Source organism: Meleagris gallopavo, chromosome 4 (assembly GCF_000146605.3).
Source record: "Meleagris gallopavo isolate NT-WF06-2002-E0010 breed Aviagen turkey brand Nicholas breeding stock chromosome 4, Turkey_5.1, whole genome shotgun sequence".
Classification (NCBI taxonomy): Eukaryota; Metazoa; Chordata; class Aves; order Galliformes; family Phasianidae; genus Meleagris; species Meleagris gallopavo.
Genome location: NC_015014.2, coordinates 46,789,011 through 46,806,854, shown reverse-complemented (window position 1 = coordinate 46,806,854; position 17,844 = coordinate 46,789,011). Strand labels below are relative to the sequence as shown.

The 17,844-nt window shown below is 38.2% G+C and overlaps 1 protein-coding gene across 1 annotated transcript in view; it reads right to left on the bottom strand.

Moving 5' to 3' along the window:
- GABRG1 (gamma-aminobutyric acid type A receptor gamma1 subunit) overlaps positions 1-17,106 on the bottom strand; it is a 50,194-nt gene extending 33,088 nt beyond the window's left edge. The window contains exon 1 of the mRNA XM_010710219.2: positions 16,935-17,106. Within this exon, the coding sequence (XP_010708521.1) occupies positions 16,935-17,026 (92 nt within the window). The 5' untranslated portion in view covers positions 17,027-17,106. The remainder of the gene's footprint in view (positions 1-16,934) is intronic.
- Positions 17,107-17,844: the final 738 nt, after the last annotated feature.

Sequence of the window (17,844 nt, the reverse complement as noted above, 5' to 3'; positions counted from 1 at the left end):
AAAAAAACAAGCTTAGAAAAAAACAGTGAATCAAAATAATGAAGAGATGAAGAAGAAACTGCAAAATACCAAGCACTTATAATGCATCCTGATGCCAACAGAAAGAGGCAAGCCCTTATTTCAAACATCAACATTTAGTTATATGACTGTAGAAAATATAAACTAATAAACTCATCTAGAGAGGGTTTGACATATCACGCATACAGAGAAACTCACACCATAAGTCAAACACATAAAATTGTACCCTTACTCTCAGCATTTTCCTGTCTTAAAATGCAAAAAGGAATTTCCAAGCTTTCCCCAATACATGCCCCATTTTCAAGTCATGGCACTAGTATTTCTAAGAGATCCCTATTCATCATAATAGATGGTGTTAACAACATTAATAGATTTCTTTCTTCATAGCCTCTTGCTTTAGCTATTATATAAAGAATTAAACCTCACATAACCTCTCTCAACTCTTTCCAAACATTAGGAAAGCAAACAAATACTGCATCCATGTGCTATGACTAAACAGCTGAAGTCATGTGTCAGTAAAGCACACACATGTAGATGTGGTATAGTTAAAATCTTGTATCACTCCTTTAACTTAATCTTATTTGTTAACTATCTCCTTTATCAGGATAGCACAATTGCACAAGAAAAACATTCATGTTCATTTACTGCCTATCTTTTAATTAGATAAGCAGCAATATATATTTTATCACTAAGTCATTAGAAAAATGGCAGTACCTTAATTATGTCTGCAGATTCACTCAGATATCACCAAAAGGTCAAAGAATGCCTGGAAGTAGTTTTCTTTCCATTTGAATCAAATGAGTGTGGACTTAAATATTCCTCCAGTGCTAAAGTTTGCAAACTACATTACTCACCCAGCATATTTCAGGGAACTGCTATGGGCTTCAAGTCAAACAAAGTGCATCAGACTGATAGCAGTAACTCTGACAGTCACACAAGTATCTTCACAAATGGACAGTAGCAATTATTACTGAGAGTATGCAATTCATATAAATCAGTTCCAATGTTAGCATAAGCTTAGCTATTCCAGTAAAGAAATTAAAGTACTGTTCTTGTAGCAATTTGTATTGTACACTGAATCTAAAAATATTACTGATAAATTATTAGAGAGGGATTTTCAGGAGTTTTTAAATAACAGTGATACACTGCCTTCAAGATTAACGGTAACTTTTCAGTGAATCTTCTACAGAAGTGAAGACCACAGGGTGTTCCATGGGAATACAACACTAAATTTACAAGAGTAAAGGACAGAAAAAGGCCAGAAAAAAGGACAGAGATGGAACAGTCATGCCTGGCTGTTACTGTAGCCCTTAGTGGGAATGGACCAAAACAGTCTGTGTTTATAATTCTTTGCACCACCTCTCAGATAACACTATTGAGTTTCACTGAAACTCAAGATTATCACCAGTGTGAAAACTGCTCTGTGTTTTCTGCATGCCTGGATGATTTGGGAAGTGCATTTGGGAGCTTGCCACAACTCAGTGAGTTTCCAGAGGGTGAACAAAAGGCACTGCTTATATATCAGGGCTTTTATACCTAGCTTGCTGCAAACAATTCACAAGGGTCTACCATACCTAAAAGTGATGTGCAGTCTAAATACGAGGTTCACAATCAGCTTCCCCTGTAAAGGTCTAAAAAGTGTTTTCATTCTTTTAAATTGAAATGTGTTGTGTAATACTGAATATGTTTACTGCACAACATACACATTATAGAAATGTCAGATATTAAATATTTAACATCTCCTATTAGCAGGATTCTGCAAATGTGAGCACTAAAGAAGTAGAAAGCAATGTTTTTAAGTATGTACACCGCATCACGCAAAGCTATCTATTGCCATCGCTTTCGTGTTTCATTGCCAAACTGCTTTTTTTTCTTCTTATTTTTGGCCCCGTTGTATCGTATGCCATCTCTAATTGCTATGTAAATTTGCTTAAGGTTGCTAAGAGTGCAGAGGCAATCCCTGCTCCCCTGAGGCATTAAAATGATGAGGAATAAAACTTAACTTATAAGCAGCTCTCTGAGAAAGGAAATGTTCACTACAAAACTGATTTTTCTCCCTCACTCTTTCTGTTCCCCAGTCTTTAAACAGCAGAAAGTACAGAGAAACTACCTAAGATCTGAGATCTCTGTACAGAGTGATGCAGAATGACAAGCATGCAATTTTGTCCCTCTTTTGTCTTCCTTTTGCATCATTATTAATAACAGCCTAGATTCAGTCCAAATGAAATGTACAAGACATAATGCCAAAGGCCCATGCCCACCATTGGAGAGTGGCCTCGCAGACTAGGATCTGGGTGTTCTGGCTGATGGAAAGTTGTATTTGAGTCAGCAGTGTGCCCTGGCAGCCAGAGGAGCTAACTTCACCCTGAGGTGCCTCAGGCCTAGCACTGCCAGCCAGGTGAGGGATCGGATAGTCCTGCTCTGCATGACCTCATTTGGAGAACTGTGTGCAGTTTTGGGCACTACATATAAGTAGGACATCGAGCTATTAGAGAGCATCCAATGAAAGGTAACAAAGACTGTGACCAGTCCAGAGGGCAAGATGTATGAGGAGTGGCTGAGGTCCTTGAGTTTGCTCAGCCCAGAGCAGAGGAGCTGAGGGGGGCCCCATGGCAGCTTACAGCTCCCCACAGAAAGTGCAGGGGCAGAGGTGAGCTCTGCTCTCTGGTAATAGCAACAGGGTTCAAGGGAAGAGCATGGAGCTGTGTCACAGGAGAATCAGGCTGGGTGTTAAGGAAGGGTTCTTCACCAGAGGGTGATGGGGATGGAACAGGCTCCTAGGGCAATTACCCTGAGGTGCTGGAGTTCAAGGGGTGTTTGGACACTGGTCTCAGACATAAGGCTTGATTTTTGGGTGGTCAGGAGTTGGACTTTATGGTTCTTATACATCCCTTCCAACTCAGGATGTTCTATGATTCTAAATTAAGAAAAAATAAAAGAAAAATGTAAGTACATTTCAGGTTTTCACTTCCTATTTTATCTAATGAGAAACCTCTGATCCTCCAATTTTAAAACTCTGAACTAAAAATCGGTACATAGATGAGAACACTAATAGCTTACTGAAAACTATTAATAATGCAACATCAGAGGTGGAGGAAAGAGTTCCATCCCAACATCCAGCTGCTTTTTCCAGTCACTACTAAAAATATCTATTCAAAGAGGTACTTCTACCATAAACAGTTTTTTAATTCCATACCAGCATGCTACCTTGCAACTCACTAATCCATTAGCTAAACCAGTAAAGAAAATATTGCAAATCTGAAACTAATATAATCAAATATGGAGGAAATAGGCTCACACCATAAAATAAGCTAGTCTCACTTTCTCTACTCCTATCGTACTGGCCTTTTCAGAGATGACACTGACACCTTGCTACCAGAATACCATCTTTTTTCTTGAACTCTACTTTAAAATGTGACCAAAATCAAGCAAGTAATAAAGGCATTTGTCGGCGGCTAGCTCTGCACTTCTGATTCAAAAGCCATAGCCACTGATGTGCAGTCACATAACAGAGATAAGACAGAAATGAGTCTGGCTGAAAAAAGGAAGTGACCAGAATATATAGGATGTCTTCTGTATGCCTTCCAGTGAAGCGGAGCATATAGCACCTGTCAACCTGAGTTCTCCATTCAGAGTTTTTTGGTGAAGTTATATAAAGCAGCTAGCTCCCAAACAAAGCACACAGAAACATGAATGCAATATGCCAGACAGTGGGTACACATTCATTTCTTGGAATCAGAATTACTTTTGTCATGCTACATTCACTGACCAATGCATTTCAAAGGTAGAAAATCCTTCAGAATAAGAAGCCATGAGGATTTGCTGAGATGCTGTTACCAGAATCAAACTGAGGTTGCTAGACCATATTCTTTAAATAAATATTCACTTTAGAGAGCAAGTTGATCCAAAACTGTTTACCTTTCAACTAATTCTCTGTACTTCTCAATCCACTTTTCAAAGTCCAGCTTTTTCCCCCAGAGTTTGGAATGGGATAAAAGATAGGAAATAAATTAAAAAAAATTCAGGCTGAACTGGTAAACAAAATGTTACATTTAGAAGCAACAGTTAACTCTGGCATCTTTTTATTCCTGTGTAGTTGAAATAAGTTGGAATAAGATTAATACTGATCAACACCATCCTAAACTTAAGAGTAGCACCTTCCTCTCTCTCTCAGAACTCTGAGAGGAAAGGCAAACTTAATTAAAGAGGAATTCTTTTCCTTTCCAACCTCTTGTAAAGTTTATTTCACTATACACAGACTTTCACATTTGATTCTCTTCCCATTTACTGTAAACTGTAACTCTTTCAACAGAGTTCACTCAGTAGGTCTTTTGCAGGAAGGAGAAGTCAGGGCAAAAATATGATGTCAGTACAATGAAACACTTCTTTTTCATGGCACAATGCTATTTTACAGCGATTATTAACTATATTAATCCTAATTTTAATAACCCTATAAGTATGAAAGACTTTGTTTCTAACATGCTTGTTGTTAACACTTCAGCTAGCCTCACAAACTCAGGAGTAACTAAACTAAAAGTATACAGTGAACAGTAATTGGCACAAAGTGCCATAATTATGCTCTCTGTCCTTCAACTAATTGGAGACATTACCATGACTAATAAATCCCTGAGTACAGGCAACTAATGACTGAATAAGCCTTTTCAACATCAGACAGTGTGATCTTCAGACATTTATATCATAGGTCTTTGTTGTACTTTAAATATGACAAAAACCAATCACGTGAGCTTTAAGCTGAGATTAACATCTGTCAGGTTATATAATGAACTGAAAAAAAAAAAAAAAAAGAAAAACATATGGATATAGTTAGTACTGCTACTGGCATTTGCATCACGCGTATCAAAGCATTATACATGGAACCACAAGTATACTAGAAATGGTGTATTCAATTTTGTTTTCTTTTCCTAGGCTCCTGTTCCTATACAACACACAAAAGGGTTCCCAGTTCTCCTGGGAAAGTTATCTATGAGGAACCCATAGACTTCAGGAGAAGTACTAGAGACTGGCCAGAAAACCTTAGTTATCTCTATTGACTTTTCATGCTTGTGCACAAGCAATATCAAGCTCTCAGAGGCCATGCGGTTTAAACAGTAATGCACAGTAGCTTTGTCTATTTGGAGATAGTGTTCTTTTTTTACATAGAACATTCTCTATGTTTGAGCACTTAAAGTAAATATAAATGCATACTTTATTTCATATATTTATGCGCATATACAGTGTTTCAGATAAATTCTATACTGAAAGAGCTGAAAGGAACAATGTCATTTTTCATTGTGCCTTACACACATCAATGAAATCCACAAGAATATTTGTGTTAGCCCATTTTGCTGAGGAACTTCTCCAATAGCAGTCAAAAAGCAAGTACTCTGTGAATTTTACCAATACATGGTCAGTGACTATGACACTTCTCCAGCATACTCACTCAAGTCCGAAAAACAAAAAAAAACACAATCAGATCTCTCATCTGAATAAAATCAGCTTAATTGTATTTTACTCCAGAAGAACTACTAACTTTCTCTGCTTTTAGTAAGTTAAGCAACCCACTGCCTTGCATAGGGCATCTCACACATCTGACCTCTCAAGATAGGCTAAAAGAACAAATACCAAAACAGAAGACAAAAGTGAAAGCTCTTTTTAATGACTAGATGTTGGAATATTTGAATTACTAGAAGGCCATCTCAGTTCTGCTCTTCTGCCCAATGAGTGAACTGGTTCAGCAGCTAAAGATGCAAGTAGAGCCTTTACAAAGGAAAGGAGAGGCTAAGAGGAGGGAATCTGCTCTTCACTTGCCACAGCCAATTAACAAAAGGCTCTCATCAGATACACTGAGTAGGACTTCAGAGAGAAAGCACCACAAATAAGTCTGCACCTAGCACATGCCACCTACCCAGCTTTTAAACACTTGTATAATGACAGAGCACAGCAGAAATGGGAAGATCACATCTTGGCCACATTCACAAGAATAAAATCCACAAGAGAAATTTTGGAAAATAAAGAGACTCCACGATCAATATACTCTGCTTCTTTTTATAGCTAAGATCCTAGCAGTCCATATGCTTTTCTCATGTTACACACATGAATCAACTAGTTAATTATAAAACATGCTAAAAACAGTGTTATTCACTTGTGCGTCCCACAAGTTAGTTTAGTAATTAGTTTTGCAACCTTCACAACTATACAATTTAATTTTTGTTTTTTGAGTATTCATTTAAAAACTTTTATTCAATTCCAACATTTCTTGGAAAGTAATATCTTCAAACTGCAAAAATGGGAAAATATATTGTTAGTAAAAACACCATTTCAGAAGTTGGTCAAAATACATCATTTAACCATACAATATTTTATAATAAGTCAGTCCAGACAGATAAATTTTGCAGGGAAGGCTTCCAGCAGGTCAGACACCTAACCAGACATAATCTTGCTCCATGTCACCAAGCATGATAAGGCTGCACTGAGGATGTGTGTTTCATTGCACCACCAATAAGAACTTGGAATCGGAGGACCCAGCCAAGTCCCACACATGAAAAAGACCTGAAGCATTTTTGAAAAACAAGACATGGGAACTCTCAAGATTTATTTTCAAAACTTGATGACCAACTTCACACTTATCTGTTTTAGGAAATTTCAGTGGAAATAAACTCTATTATGGATTTCTTCATCTTCTTTACTGGTATGCTTTATTCATCACTGAAAATTTCTGGAAAAATATCATAGCTGCAAACAAAGAAATGCAGCTATTTAAAACATGTTTTCAGAGTGTTACTAGCTCTTTCCAGTGTTATGGGATAGAGTTGACATATTTCTTCTTTATTCTTCCTAAACTGGTTTGACACTGATGAAAATATCTCTTTTCTCCCCATCCATTTCATCTCAGGTGCTTTTTTTAATTTATTCTCCCCTCTCCCCCTTTTTGCTTTGCTTTGCCAGAGTCTGGCATCTTTTTTTATGTATAAAAATAACTTTCTTTATCTCCCTGAAGTAATCGTAGTATTTATTCCCTACATATTTTTTTTCGGTGTATCTACCACACACCATACCACTGGGTTGATTCTTCTTCCATATAACCAACTCTCTTATGCTCTTTTCCTTCCCTAATCTCATTCTTCTCAGACTACTCACAATTTTCTATCCTCTTTCCTCTTTCCTTACTTCTTTCCATGTTTTTACTGAATAAATGAATCTGGACCTTAAGTCAGCAAAAAAAAAAAATAATCAGAGAAAAGTGTGAAAAAACTTTTAAAAAAATCTAAGATTCCTATCATAGAGAAAGAAACAAACCATTTTTAGGATAAATAGTATCAAATACGTAGTTTTGTTAAAAAAAAATAAAATAAAATCACAGCCCTAACATAATAAAAGATGGTATCTCCCTGTAAAGAGAAATGTGACTCCACAAATCAGAACATGAAAACTATCAGACTTGTGCATCGTAATGAATATCATAAGTATCAGGTGATTGAGCTCTTCCAGGTCATTACAGCTTTGAATTACATCTCTGTAAGACATGAAACTTTTCTCCCACACTCAATAAGTTTAGTGCAATTAATTTTAGTCGCAGCAAGATCATAATTTAAAAGCATTATCACATTTCTTATAAAAAGGTTATCTGTGATACTAATGCAAAAAAACTAAGAACAATTCTACCAGACTTAATTATGATCACTTAATAAAGGCACAATCTGACCGCAAATAATGTTTATAGAAATGTGAATTTTTGATATTTATAACAACAGGTATTATGAAAGATACTTTACAGAAAAAATATTTCAAGACCAATGCAAATTTCTGTCCTCCTATGTCAACTTTCATTAAATGCTCTGTAACACTTGAAATGACACTTGTCAAATTTGTTCTTATTAGTTCAAATAGCTTCAAAAATCTCCCAGAAATTATCATCTGGAATCAAAGCATCACAGTGATTCTTTATCCACCAGTCCTCTCATACAATATTGAGTTAATTTTCACTTGAAAATTCATGCAAATATTGATGTGCTCAACCTGGTATAACTGCCACCACTATTGCTATCAAGTCACAGTCCAAGAACCAACTGAAAATTTTCTTTACATCTGCCTATCTGCAGAGCCTAATCCAGTTGACTCTTTGAAAATTAGAGCAACAGAGATCCCACAGCCTCACTGGACATCCTGATCCACTGCTTAGCTATCCTCACAGTGATTATTTTTTCCTTTATACTTTATTGGGACTTCCCCTGTTGCAATTCATCATCATTGTTCCTCATTCTCTTACCACGCAGCACTGTGAAGAGACTATGTCTTCTCAGTTGCCTCCCTGTAAGTACTGGGGGCTGCAGTTGGGTCCCCTCACGGCTATCTCCAGGCTGAACTCTCAGGCCCAGTCTCATAGCCCCTCCTCACAAGTCAAAGGTCTGACTATCTTGGTGGTCTTCTGCTAAATCCTCCAATTTAGACTCAAAACTGAGTGCAGTATCTACACATGGTTTAACGGGAGCTGAGCAGAGGGGACCAATCACTTTCCTCAGCCTCCTGAGTGTGTGCCTGTTCACAAAGCCCTGACCTGCTCTGCTGGCAAAGCACCCTGCTGCCCAACACAGCCTCTATCCGACAGGGCAGCTCCCCAGCTGCCAGGAGTCTTCCTGCACAACTTCACATTCAGACTTTATGAAATTCATAATGTTCCTCACAGCCTCTCCAGGTCTCTCTGAATGGCAGCCCTACCATCAAATTTATGAACTTGGTATAAGCAGTCTCTCAATAGGTTGAACAATATAAATTATCTTCAGTAAAAACTATGCTAACTTTATTACTCCAGAGTAGTCTTTTTTTCTGCCCTAGCTAAGTGAGGAAAGAAGAACACACTTCTCACTTGTCCTGTTCCTTCACACCAATTACTCAATGCTCTGAAATGCTCTGCAAACTTGCAGAACGTGTCATGTATTTTGTTTTGGCTAACAAAGCTTGGTAACTTATTGATTGTAACACCCACAGTCACAGTGAAAGTACTCCTCCTATTCTCAGAAAATCATTACTACAATATCTTAAGGCTGTTCTGTGTCTAAAGAAGTACTTGAAAGTGCCCATTATCTTCAGTAAGTTGGTACCTTTTTTAGTACAAATATTTCTAATTCTAGCTGAGAAGTTAGCAGAACCCTTATGCTATCTCTACTTTAATCTTACTGATCAAGATATTTTGCCTTTTAAAATTTTTAAAATTTTTAGACAAATAGATTGACCTTCCTCTACCAGATGTTCCTCCAAAGAGAGATTTCCCACCACTGTATATAACAGAAAATAAAATTTATCAGGAAGATAAAGTAGGTCTAAAGAAAATCTGTATATTCTTGGCCAAAACTGAAGAGTAAATGAACCAAAAGTCTTTGGGAGACTCTTTTCAGATGGATTTCAATGAAACCTCACAATGTAGATTTGTAAGTCATACCTTCTCAATTGGTCTTATCTTCCTTGTGAGTTTTGGTCAGACCATACAAACAAGTACTTAAAATGTAAACAGTGTAAACAGCCATATTCCACTGCTCAGTCAGATCAAATATTGGGGAAGAAGTTGAGATTCGGAGAACAGAAGAAAAAAGGACAACCATAGCAAATTATAAAGCTTAAGTAGATATAAATGAATAGAGACAAATGGTATTAAATACTAAATAAAGTACAAAACATGCCCAAACTACTAAGGAAGGACATGAGGTTGAATAGGCATCACGCTTCTGAATAAATGAAAAAATTACTAAGCACAGTAGTAACAGATCTCCTAAGAGTGTCAGACTAGGATCATCACACAAACACGTGTAAATCCATGTGCTGCAAATCTGCAAATCACAACTCAGTTCAAAAGATGGCAGATTTTTTATCTGCAGTTGACTGATGAAAGTTTAATTATCATCAAGCTCAAAATGAACTGATGTATTGTTGGCAGGCTAAGTGTTTTGATTAAAGAAACATTTTCAGGAATAGACCTAGACCTAAACCAAAACTAATATAAATGAATACTGAGATATAGAACCTCAAAAAAAAAAAAAAATTATCCTAATTTAATTTAATTACATCCTACGGCACTACAGAATTCTTCAAATCTCAAAGTCTACTTTGTTAGATTTTTAACTTTAAAATTTCATCTACATCACAAGAAATGGATAAGATAATCTCTTTTGGGTATTTTTAATTATTTCAACTGCTGGTATTTCTACATACTCATGTGAACGTTTTTTGTAACAGAATTCACTGCATATTTCCTGCAAAATCTTCAGGTAACTGGGAATCTACTACAGAAATATCAAAACAGAAATGAAACAAGCTTATTCAGAATGCTTCCAAGTTCTGGCACACACCTGAGCAGGTAACAGACTAAGAAATATATATGGACTGAAGCAATAATAGAAACAGTCTTGCACTGAACAGCATACCATAATTGCAGTATATAGATGAAACTGGTTTAATATAGAAAAAACAAACAACCATAATAACCAGACAATTACAACATATTTCTAAGAGAAATACAGTTAAGAGGGTCTACTAACATTTTAGTGTAATTGCTGTTTGGCAATTGTGGACCAATGTGAACATTAGGAATTAATGAATAATACCACAAATAGGTAAATATACTCAGTAAGGACTAATGCAAGTTCTTAAACTATGCAGTAAAAAGCTTGCTGTCACTCTGAAAGCAAAATTTTCTCCATTGTACTATATAGTGTATATATTTTACAAGAACACTCTCGTTCCACTTCTCGTCAGATGATAAATAAAATGTATGGCTGTAAGAGTAGTTCCCTACAGGATGCAATCTGCAGGCCATTGTATGGATGGTCTTCACTGAAAAAGCAAAATGCTAGGATCTACCTCCACAGCTCACCGGTAGCAGACATGACAAAATCTGGTACACATTGAAAGGTTGTGAACTAGTGAGGTCAAATACCTTTCTCCCTCAAGGAAAACTTTGAGGCTACTTTATTTTTAAAAACACCTACATAATTTATTCTAGCATGTAAATGTGACATTGCACAATGGTGATAAAAAATTATCAGTGACAGAGTTAGCAGCGTAAATTAATACTTAATATACAACTTTTCCTAATATAAATTTCATCCAACTGAACTTTGTTCTAGAAGACAAATTGGACTATAATATTAAATTATTAATAATAAGACTTAATGCCTCGTGGTACACTGCTTAAATAGGAAGAAAACCGTATTAAATGGATTAACCATCAGCAACTCTATAAAACCTTGAATAATTTAATCCAGAGGGAATGTATCTCATGTTACCTCAGATCCTTCCTATCTACAGTTTCTGTCTGTCTTCTTGAAAACAAGAAAAATGACTGCCTGTAATTTAGGAACCCAGAAAGATATTCACACCCTACCACAAATGAGGATCAAGGCAGAAAGTAAAAGGAACACAAGGTACTCCAGGGCAGTACTGGAGCTAATCCCATATATTATCTCAGGAATATTAAGGAGTAGGGAAGTAATATTCTGTGTGTATATACCATCAGTGATGCTAATATTTGCATAATCTGCCCATTTTTGAGGTCTGCTCTTCAAATAAAAATTGCAAAGGGTTTATAAAATGGCTAAACTAATAATTCAATATTTGCTGAAGAATTTTAAGTAGCTTGGTTTCTCCGAGAGAAAAACGTAAGCTGCTGTCAAGTTGTCTCTTCAACTATATATGCCAAGGAAATACTTCCAACAGTAGACTGTAGCTTGGGTATATCCAATTCAATGGAAAATTTTCCTCTGCTCTGAAAATCCCTGACTGCAACATATTTACATAAAACTTTCGTTTTGGACTAGATCATTCATCCCACAAGAACTGAAAGGCATGTAACTACACAGTAGTTTCTCAGCACTGAGAGGTGAGGAAATTTCTCCAACCAGGGAAGTAACCTGCAAGATGCCATGAAAAACCATGCTGAAAACAGAATATGGAATGTTTTCTAACCAAAAAAGAGATTTCCTTAGAATTTTCAGGATGAATTTGAGGTTCTCTGACAGTTCTCTTCTAGGCAAAACTTGACCAAGGCACATTGGACAAGAACGAGGTTTTATAACTGCTTTTTTCTGATGAAAAGCAGCTTGTGCAGACCACTCCCCCATTCTTAAATAGCAACTGCAGCCATAGGTCTGCACTAATATTTTGCCATACAGAACCAGAGGTATGAACAGGGTCATAGACTTCATTAGAAATGGACCAAAGCACATGGGATCCAGTAGCTGGGCCAGCTGTAGCATATGGCACAGGGTAAACAACAACGATGGCTTTAGCAGCTAGCAGAAGAAAGCAGAAGATCCAGTGGATGGAAACTAGAAAAACCTCAGATTAGAAATGCCTTCAAATATTTTAGGCTCCTCATCAGATCTATACGCAGGGACATAGAATAATTATACTGAAGCAACAAAGCTGATGCAGATGTCAGATGAAGATTTGCAGCTTAGTTTATTCTGATGTTGGACCAAATTATCACAGCAGCTCCTGCAGGTATAAACATCCATTAGTGAAAGCATATTTCAGAAAGTATCTCTTTTCATCTTTGCTGTATCACTGAGATTCCCCTCTTCTTCAAAGTAAATTCTTTTCTGACCAATTCTTGGTGACTTTTCTAGTCTGCAGTCAGCTCTATCACAACATCTCCAGTGTCACTGCATGATTTAACATTTTAAGTTTAAATATGCAGAACTGGGCTTTTACATAGGCCAGTAGGCCACTGAACACATTACATTATTTTCAGCCTTCTTAATAAAAGCATTCACATAAGTAAAATTGAAAAAATCAGGACTTCCCTGTCACCTTCAGCTTAATTCAATTGCATCTGAGTTACTCCTCCTTACAAATTGTTACTGTTAAGTTGTTAAGAAATAAAACATAGTGTCACTGTCATCCACCACCGTTTGAAATGCTCCTGTCAGTGTGCTGCCATTTATAACTATAATTTATCTCTGTTACTTTTTACCAAATGTGTTATGATATTACTATTTTTTCCAAGTGCTTGCTCAATTTAGTATGCTGTGCAAGAAAAGACTACGCAGATAATTAAAAAAAAAAACAAGGCACAATCCTCTCATAAATATTACTATAAAAAAATGGCTCTTTTCTTATCTTGGGAGATATTCACCTTTTTTTCCCCATATGTTCAAGATACACAACTTCTTCAGTATATATATGACAGCACATACCAGGGCAACTCATTTCATCACAGAGTATATGCAAAGAGACTCAGTTATCTCCATTTAAGTAGTCCTGCCTACTTGCCATAGAATCTAGATCCTGCATTTCAACCCAGATTGTTACAGTTCCTCTACAACTTAAAAAAAAAATAAATACACAGGTCCTTCTATCTCTTGTGATTCACTGTGATCAGACTCATGTATTCGTGAAAAAGCTGACCAAAGTCAGTGAGTCCCCACCTATAATATTTTCTACCCAACTTAGTAAGACTTACCTTAGAAGCAAGGATGTTCTTATTTAAAAAAACAATATTTAACAAACAGGAAGTTAAAACCAATACAAAATATTGTTTGAGAACTTTTTTTCTGATTGCCATGGTTCAAAGATTTTCTTTAAATCCCTTACAAGAAAAGAAAACTATGCACAAAATTACTAATTCTTGGTATTTAACTATTTCTACTTTGGAAATGAATAAACTGTTAATAAATTGTATTTTAAACAACTGACTGTTCTAAGTAACAAGTTCTTCATGAACAAAGAGTAACGAATAAATATCACGTGTTCAAATGAAATACTAAATTGCTATTATCAAACATTAAGAAACCAATGTTGTTATGGCAGGTTTTACTCCGATTCAGAAATTTATCCATAAGCTGTATTATGCATAAGTTGCTCTGAAAGTAATGCCTCGTATTTATTTCCATTGAAACTAGCACAGATTCAGAGAGTAAAATAACACTGTTTGTTATAGCAAACTTTTTAACAATCACTAGCATTACCTATGCATTTTCACCAGAGAAATAAGAGCCTATATGCCACACTCGTAAATATCTGCATAGACATCCAGAACGTGGCTTGTCTTCCATATCACTGTTACCACTGCTGAAATGCACCACTCACCACCTCACTGTTCTCACCATTTGGTTTCCATACATGTTCAACAAGTGTTGTTGAATGTCAATGGGTTTCATTTTCTCTGCATGGAAGAATTCAGTGACACACTTTTGCTTCATATGCTTTTCCAAGTGAGATGCCATTTTGTCAGACTGCCCCTCTGCTGTCATATGTTGCACAGTAACAAAATGTAATGGAATATTGGCAGGAAGGTTCAACCTCTAACTGCCGTAACACCAACATTTGCCTCTGGCATCTTGGGCCAGCATAATAAAATAAGAGTCATTAGTTTCAGAGCAACTCTCACCTAAGTATTTTCCTAACAGATACCAGGAAGTGGAAAAGAAAATGTTAGTTGACATTTGCTCCTCTGCCAGTCAGATAGTGATGGAACATTTATAAGTGTTTTTCAGAACATCCAGGTAAAAAATCTAAAGAGAAGATATGGGAAAATTAAGTAAATCTGAAAATACACTCTTACAAAAGCTGACCAACACATATAATTAGAACAGTAAAGGCATTTGGAGGATGCCCTCACTAATATGCTCTAACTTTCACTTAGCCCTGAAGTGGCCAGGCAGTTGGATTTGATATTTGAAAGTCCCTTCCAACTGAGCTATTCCTTTCTATTCTGTAGAAATTAAAAGAAATATTGCAGTGCATCTGTACCTGTATACTAAGACCTAAGCAATATTAATTATATTGTCAACCCTCATGGTCTCCCCATTTGTTTGAGTTCAATAAGAATAATGGGTGTGCTGAATGTGTAAGACTGCAGTGGAAGGAGGAAATACTCATTTCTAAAGCACATCCACTGGAAAGGCTCACAGCCCTAATTATCCTACAAAAGAGGTGTAGCTACTGAAAACATCCCTCTGCAATGTACTGGCTCTTAAGTCCTGGTCTGTTTGTACCATGTGTACAGAATCATGGGAAAACAACTGCTTTATGGAACAGAGTTCAACTGCTGCAAATTCCTTCAGTGAAGGAAGTTTGATCTAATGATACACTATGGTTTTGGGAGTAATACACTAAAAGGGATAAAGTCTTGGTTGACTTCTGATTTTTTCACTTAGGCTTTAGCTTCACATGTTATAACTAAAATAATTTCTACCCAGCCTCATCACAAAATATTTGGTGTCCCTTCCAACCCAAACCATTCTATGATTCTGTGAAATGCACAGGAAAACATCTGCAATTTGCAACCTTTTAAAAGTACATCTTGAAAGATGAGTTAGCTCCCTCAGAATGATTTTTGGAAAACCAGCTAGAATTGGCACAGCCCAGCTATTCTTGAGAGAGTTGCTTCTATATGTGTTTGCTTGAACTTCAAGGAAAAGCTCTAGCTGAAACTACAGAAAGGAATCCAAAGCAGAACGGTGTTTCCATCCTACTTTGTGGCAGGCTGCTAAAGGGCGTAGAAGCTCCTGAGCTCTCTGCAAATGCCCAGAGTTGTAATGCAGCTCACATCAGAGAACCAGGATCTGAAAAGCATGTCCATTTGCAGCCACTTAAAATAATAACAACGGAAATCTCTCAATAGTCACCATTTTCCTCTATAGCTTCTGAATGAAAGGCAAGGCTGAAAAGTGTTCATTCAGATATACGCATATTTATACTAAAGGTTACATTTCATTTGAGATGTTTGAAGCACAGAATAAAATAATGTGTACAAATCACCTCTTTTTCTCACTGAAAACTTCTCATCAACTTCTGCATAACTGCTACTATTAATGAGATGTATACATAACAATGTGCACTTAGTCCTGTAATCACAACCACTTTGACAAAAGAAAAAGTAACTTTTTTTTTTTCAGCCCTCCTCCCTGACTTTGAACTGATCAATTAGCATGCAGATTCTTTTCTCTCAAACCGCTTGATAATTATTTCATACCTGAGGTACAAGTACAATATGTTCATTAAGAAGCATTCTGAAATGCACAGCTGCACTGGTATAATTTCCATCAATGCTTTTGAAAAATATTTCCATAATATGACAAGGTTTTAAAAGACAGAATAAGAAAAGTATAATCACTGGTGTCTCTAACTGGGATAACACAGCAACCTTCTAGAGATGCTATGAGATCAACATACTTCACAGAGATTGATACAAGATCAGTCAGTTTGAGAAAGGGATCTACATTCTAGTAGGCTTGTGGGGAAAAAAAAAAAAAAATTGTTTATAGATTTATTTTTTGCCACATATGCTTTAGCCTCTTGGAATGACAATTTGATGTTCCTTCAAAAAGACTGAGCGACAGCCACAGCAAACTGCCGCGTGATTGTTATGAGTATAACCTGTGGAACGATGCACATTATCACTGAATTATTAATAGAGTTGAAAAATCAGATCTCTCTCGTGGATACTAATAACACATTTACACAACAGCACCCAACTGTTGTGCCTTCAGCACTTCAATTTAACAACTTCCCCTCCGCCCCAAGCGATCGTCACCAACTCCACGGAGCCGGTCACGAATGGGCCCGATCCCTCTACTGGGGCCGTGCACGACCGGGGCCGGCAGCCCCCGACCACGCACTGCCCACTCTCTCGCCCGCAGCCGCCGCTCGCAGCCCCGCAGCGCGGAGCCAGAACCTCCGCAGAAACGCGGCTGCAGGGCGGCGGAGGCAGCTTGTTGCACGGGGAGAGCGGTGCGAAACTCTCCCCGCGAACAAGTGGGATGCGGCAGAAGTTTTACTTCGCCGGTTCCCTCTTCTCCCGCAGCCTATCGGAGAACCTTTTTAATTATTCTTATTTCCATTATTTGGCTTCATTTTTCACTTTCGCAGCACACCCTCTCCTCCCTTCTCAAAGCAACCCCCATCCGGCGCCCCGCACTCACCCGCTCCCCAGGCGCAAGGTGAGCAGCAACAGCAGCAGCTGAGCCCCGCGGCACCGACTCCAACGGGATGCGGGCACCCCCCACGCGTCCATGGGCGTGCGGGCGCTCTCCCGTCCCCGACTTTGTTCCGGAGAGGCTGGGGAACAGCGACCCTGCCGATCCCACCACCCCCCCCAAGCGGCACACAGGGGGGAAAGGGAGGAGGGGGGAGGGGAATAAATAAATAAATAAAACACCCAAACAGGTAGGAACCCACTCTACAAGGACGGAGCAATTCGCCCAATAGGCTCATCAGGTTGCTCCATAAATTATCCTAAAAACTGCCGGGCGAATCAATCCCTAGCAGAGGTGGAGCCTACTTTACTAGAAGGGAAACATGCTTGAGGGGAAAGGGTGGTATTGATTTGCTATTTTCTCCAAAGAGGGAAATAAAACAGACCTTTAGTATCTATAAATGCGGAATGTATAAAATATTAAATGTGCATTTAAAGCCACATGCATATATTTAGCTTTTTTCTTCCATACTCAGAGGACAGGAGCATTGCGAGAGCACCCTCGGCCCCGCCGCCGGGAAGAGAGCCCTGGAGAGTGACATGCGCGGAGCCCAGCGGGAACTGCGCGGCCCAGCAGATCTGGGGGGAGGGCGGCAGCAATCTCGGGGATGGAGGAGCCCCTACTCCCAGCTCGTCTCAAGGGGTCCTCCCCTCCGCTTCCCCTGCCGCACCACTGGATGCTGGCCACTCGCTCGGCGCGTAAGGGTGAGTGCGGAATCTGCGCGCAGCCGGGAAAGGAGAGCTGCGCAGGCTCGGAGGCTGCTGCTAGCTCTGCGCGGCCGCGGAGCGCCCCCGGGGGGGAAGCGGAGGATGCGCGGAAAACGCAGAACGCCCCCTTTTTTCCCTCCTTTTTTTTT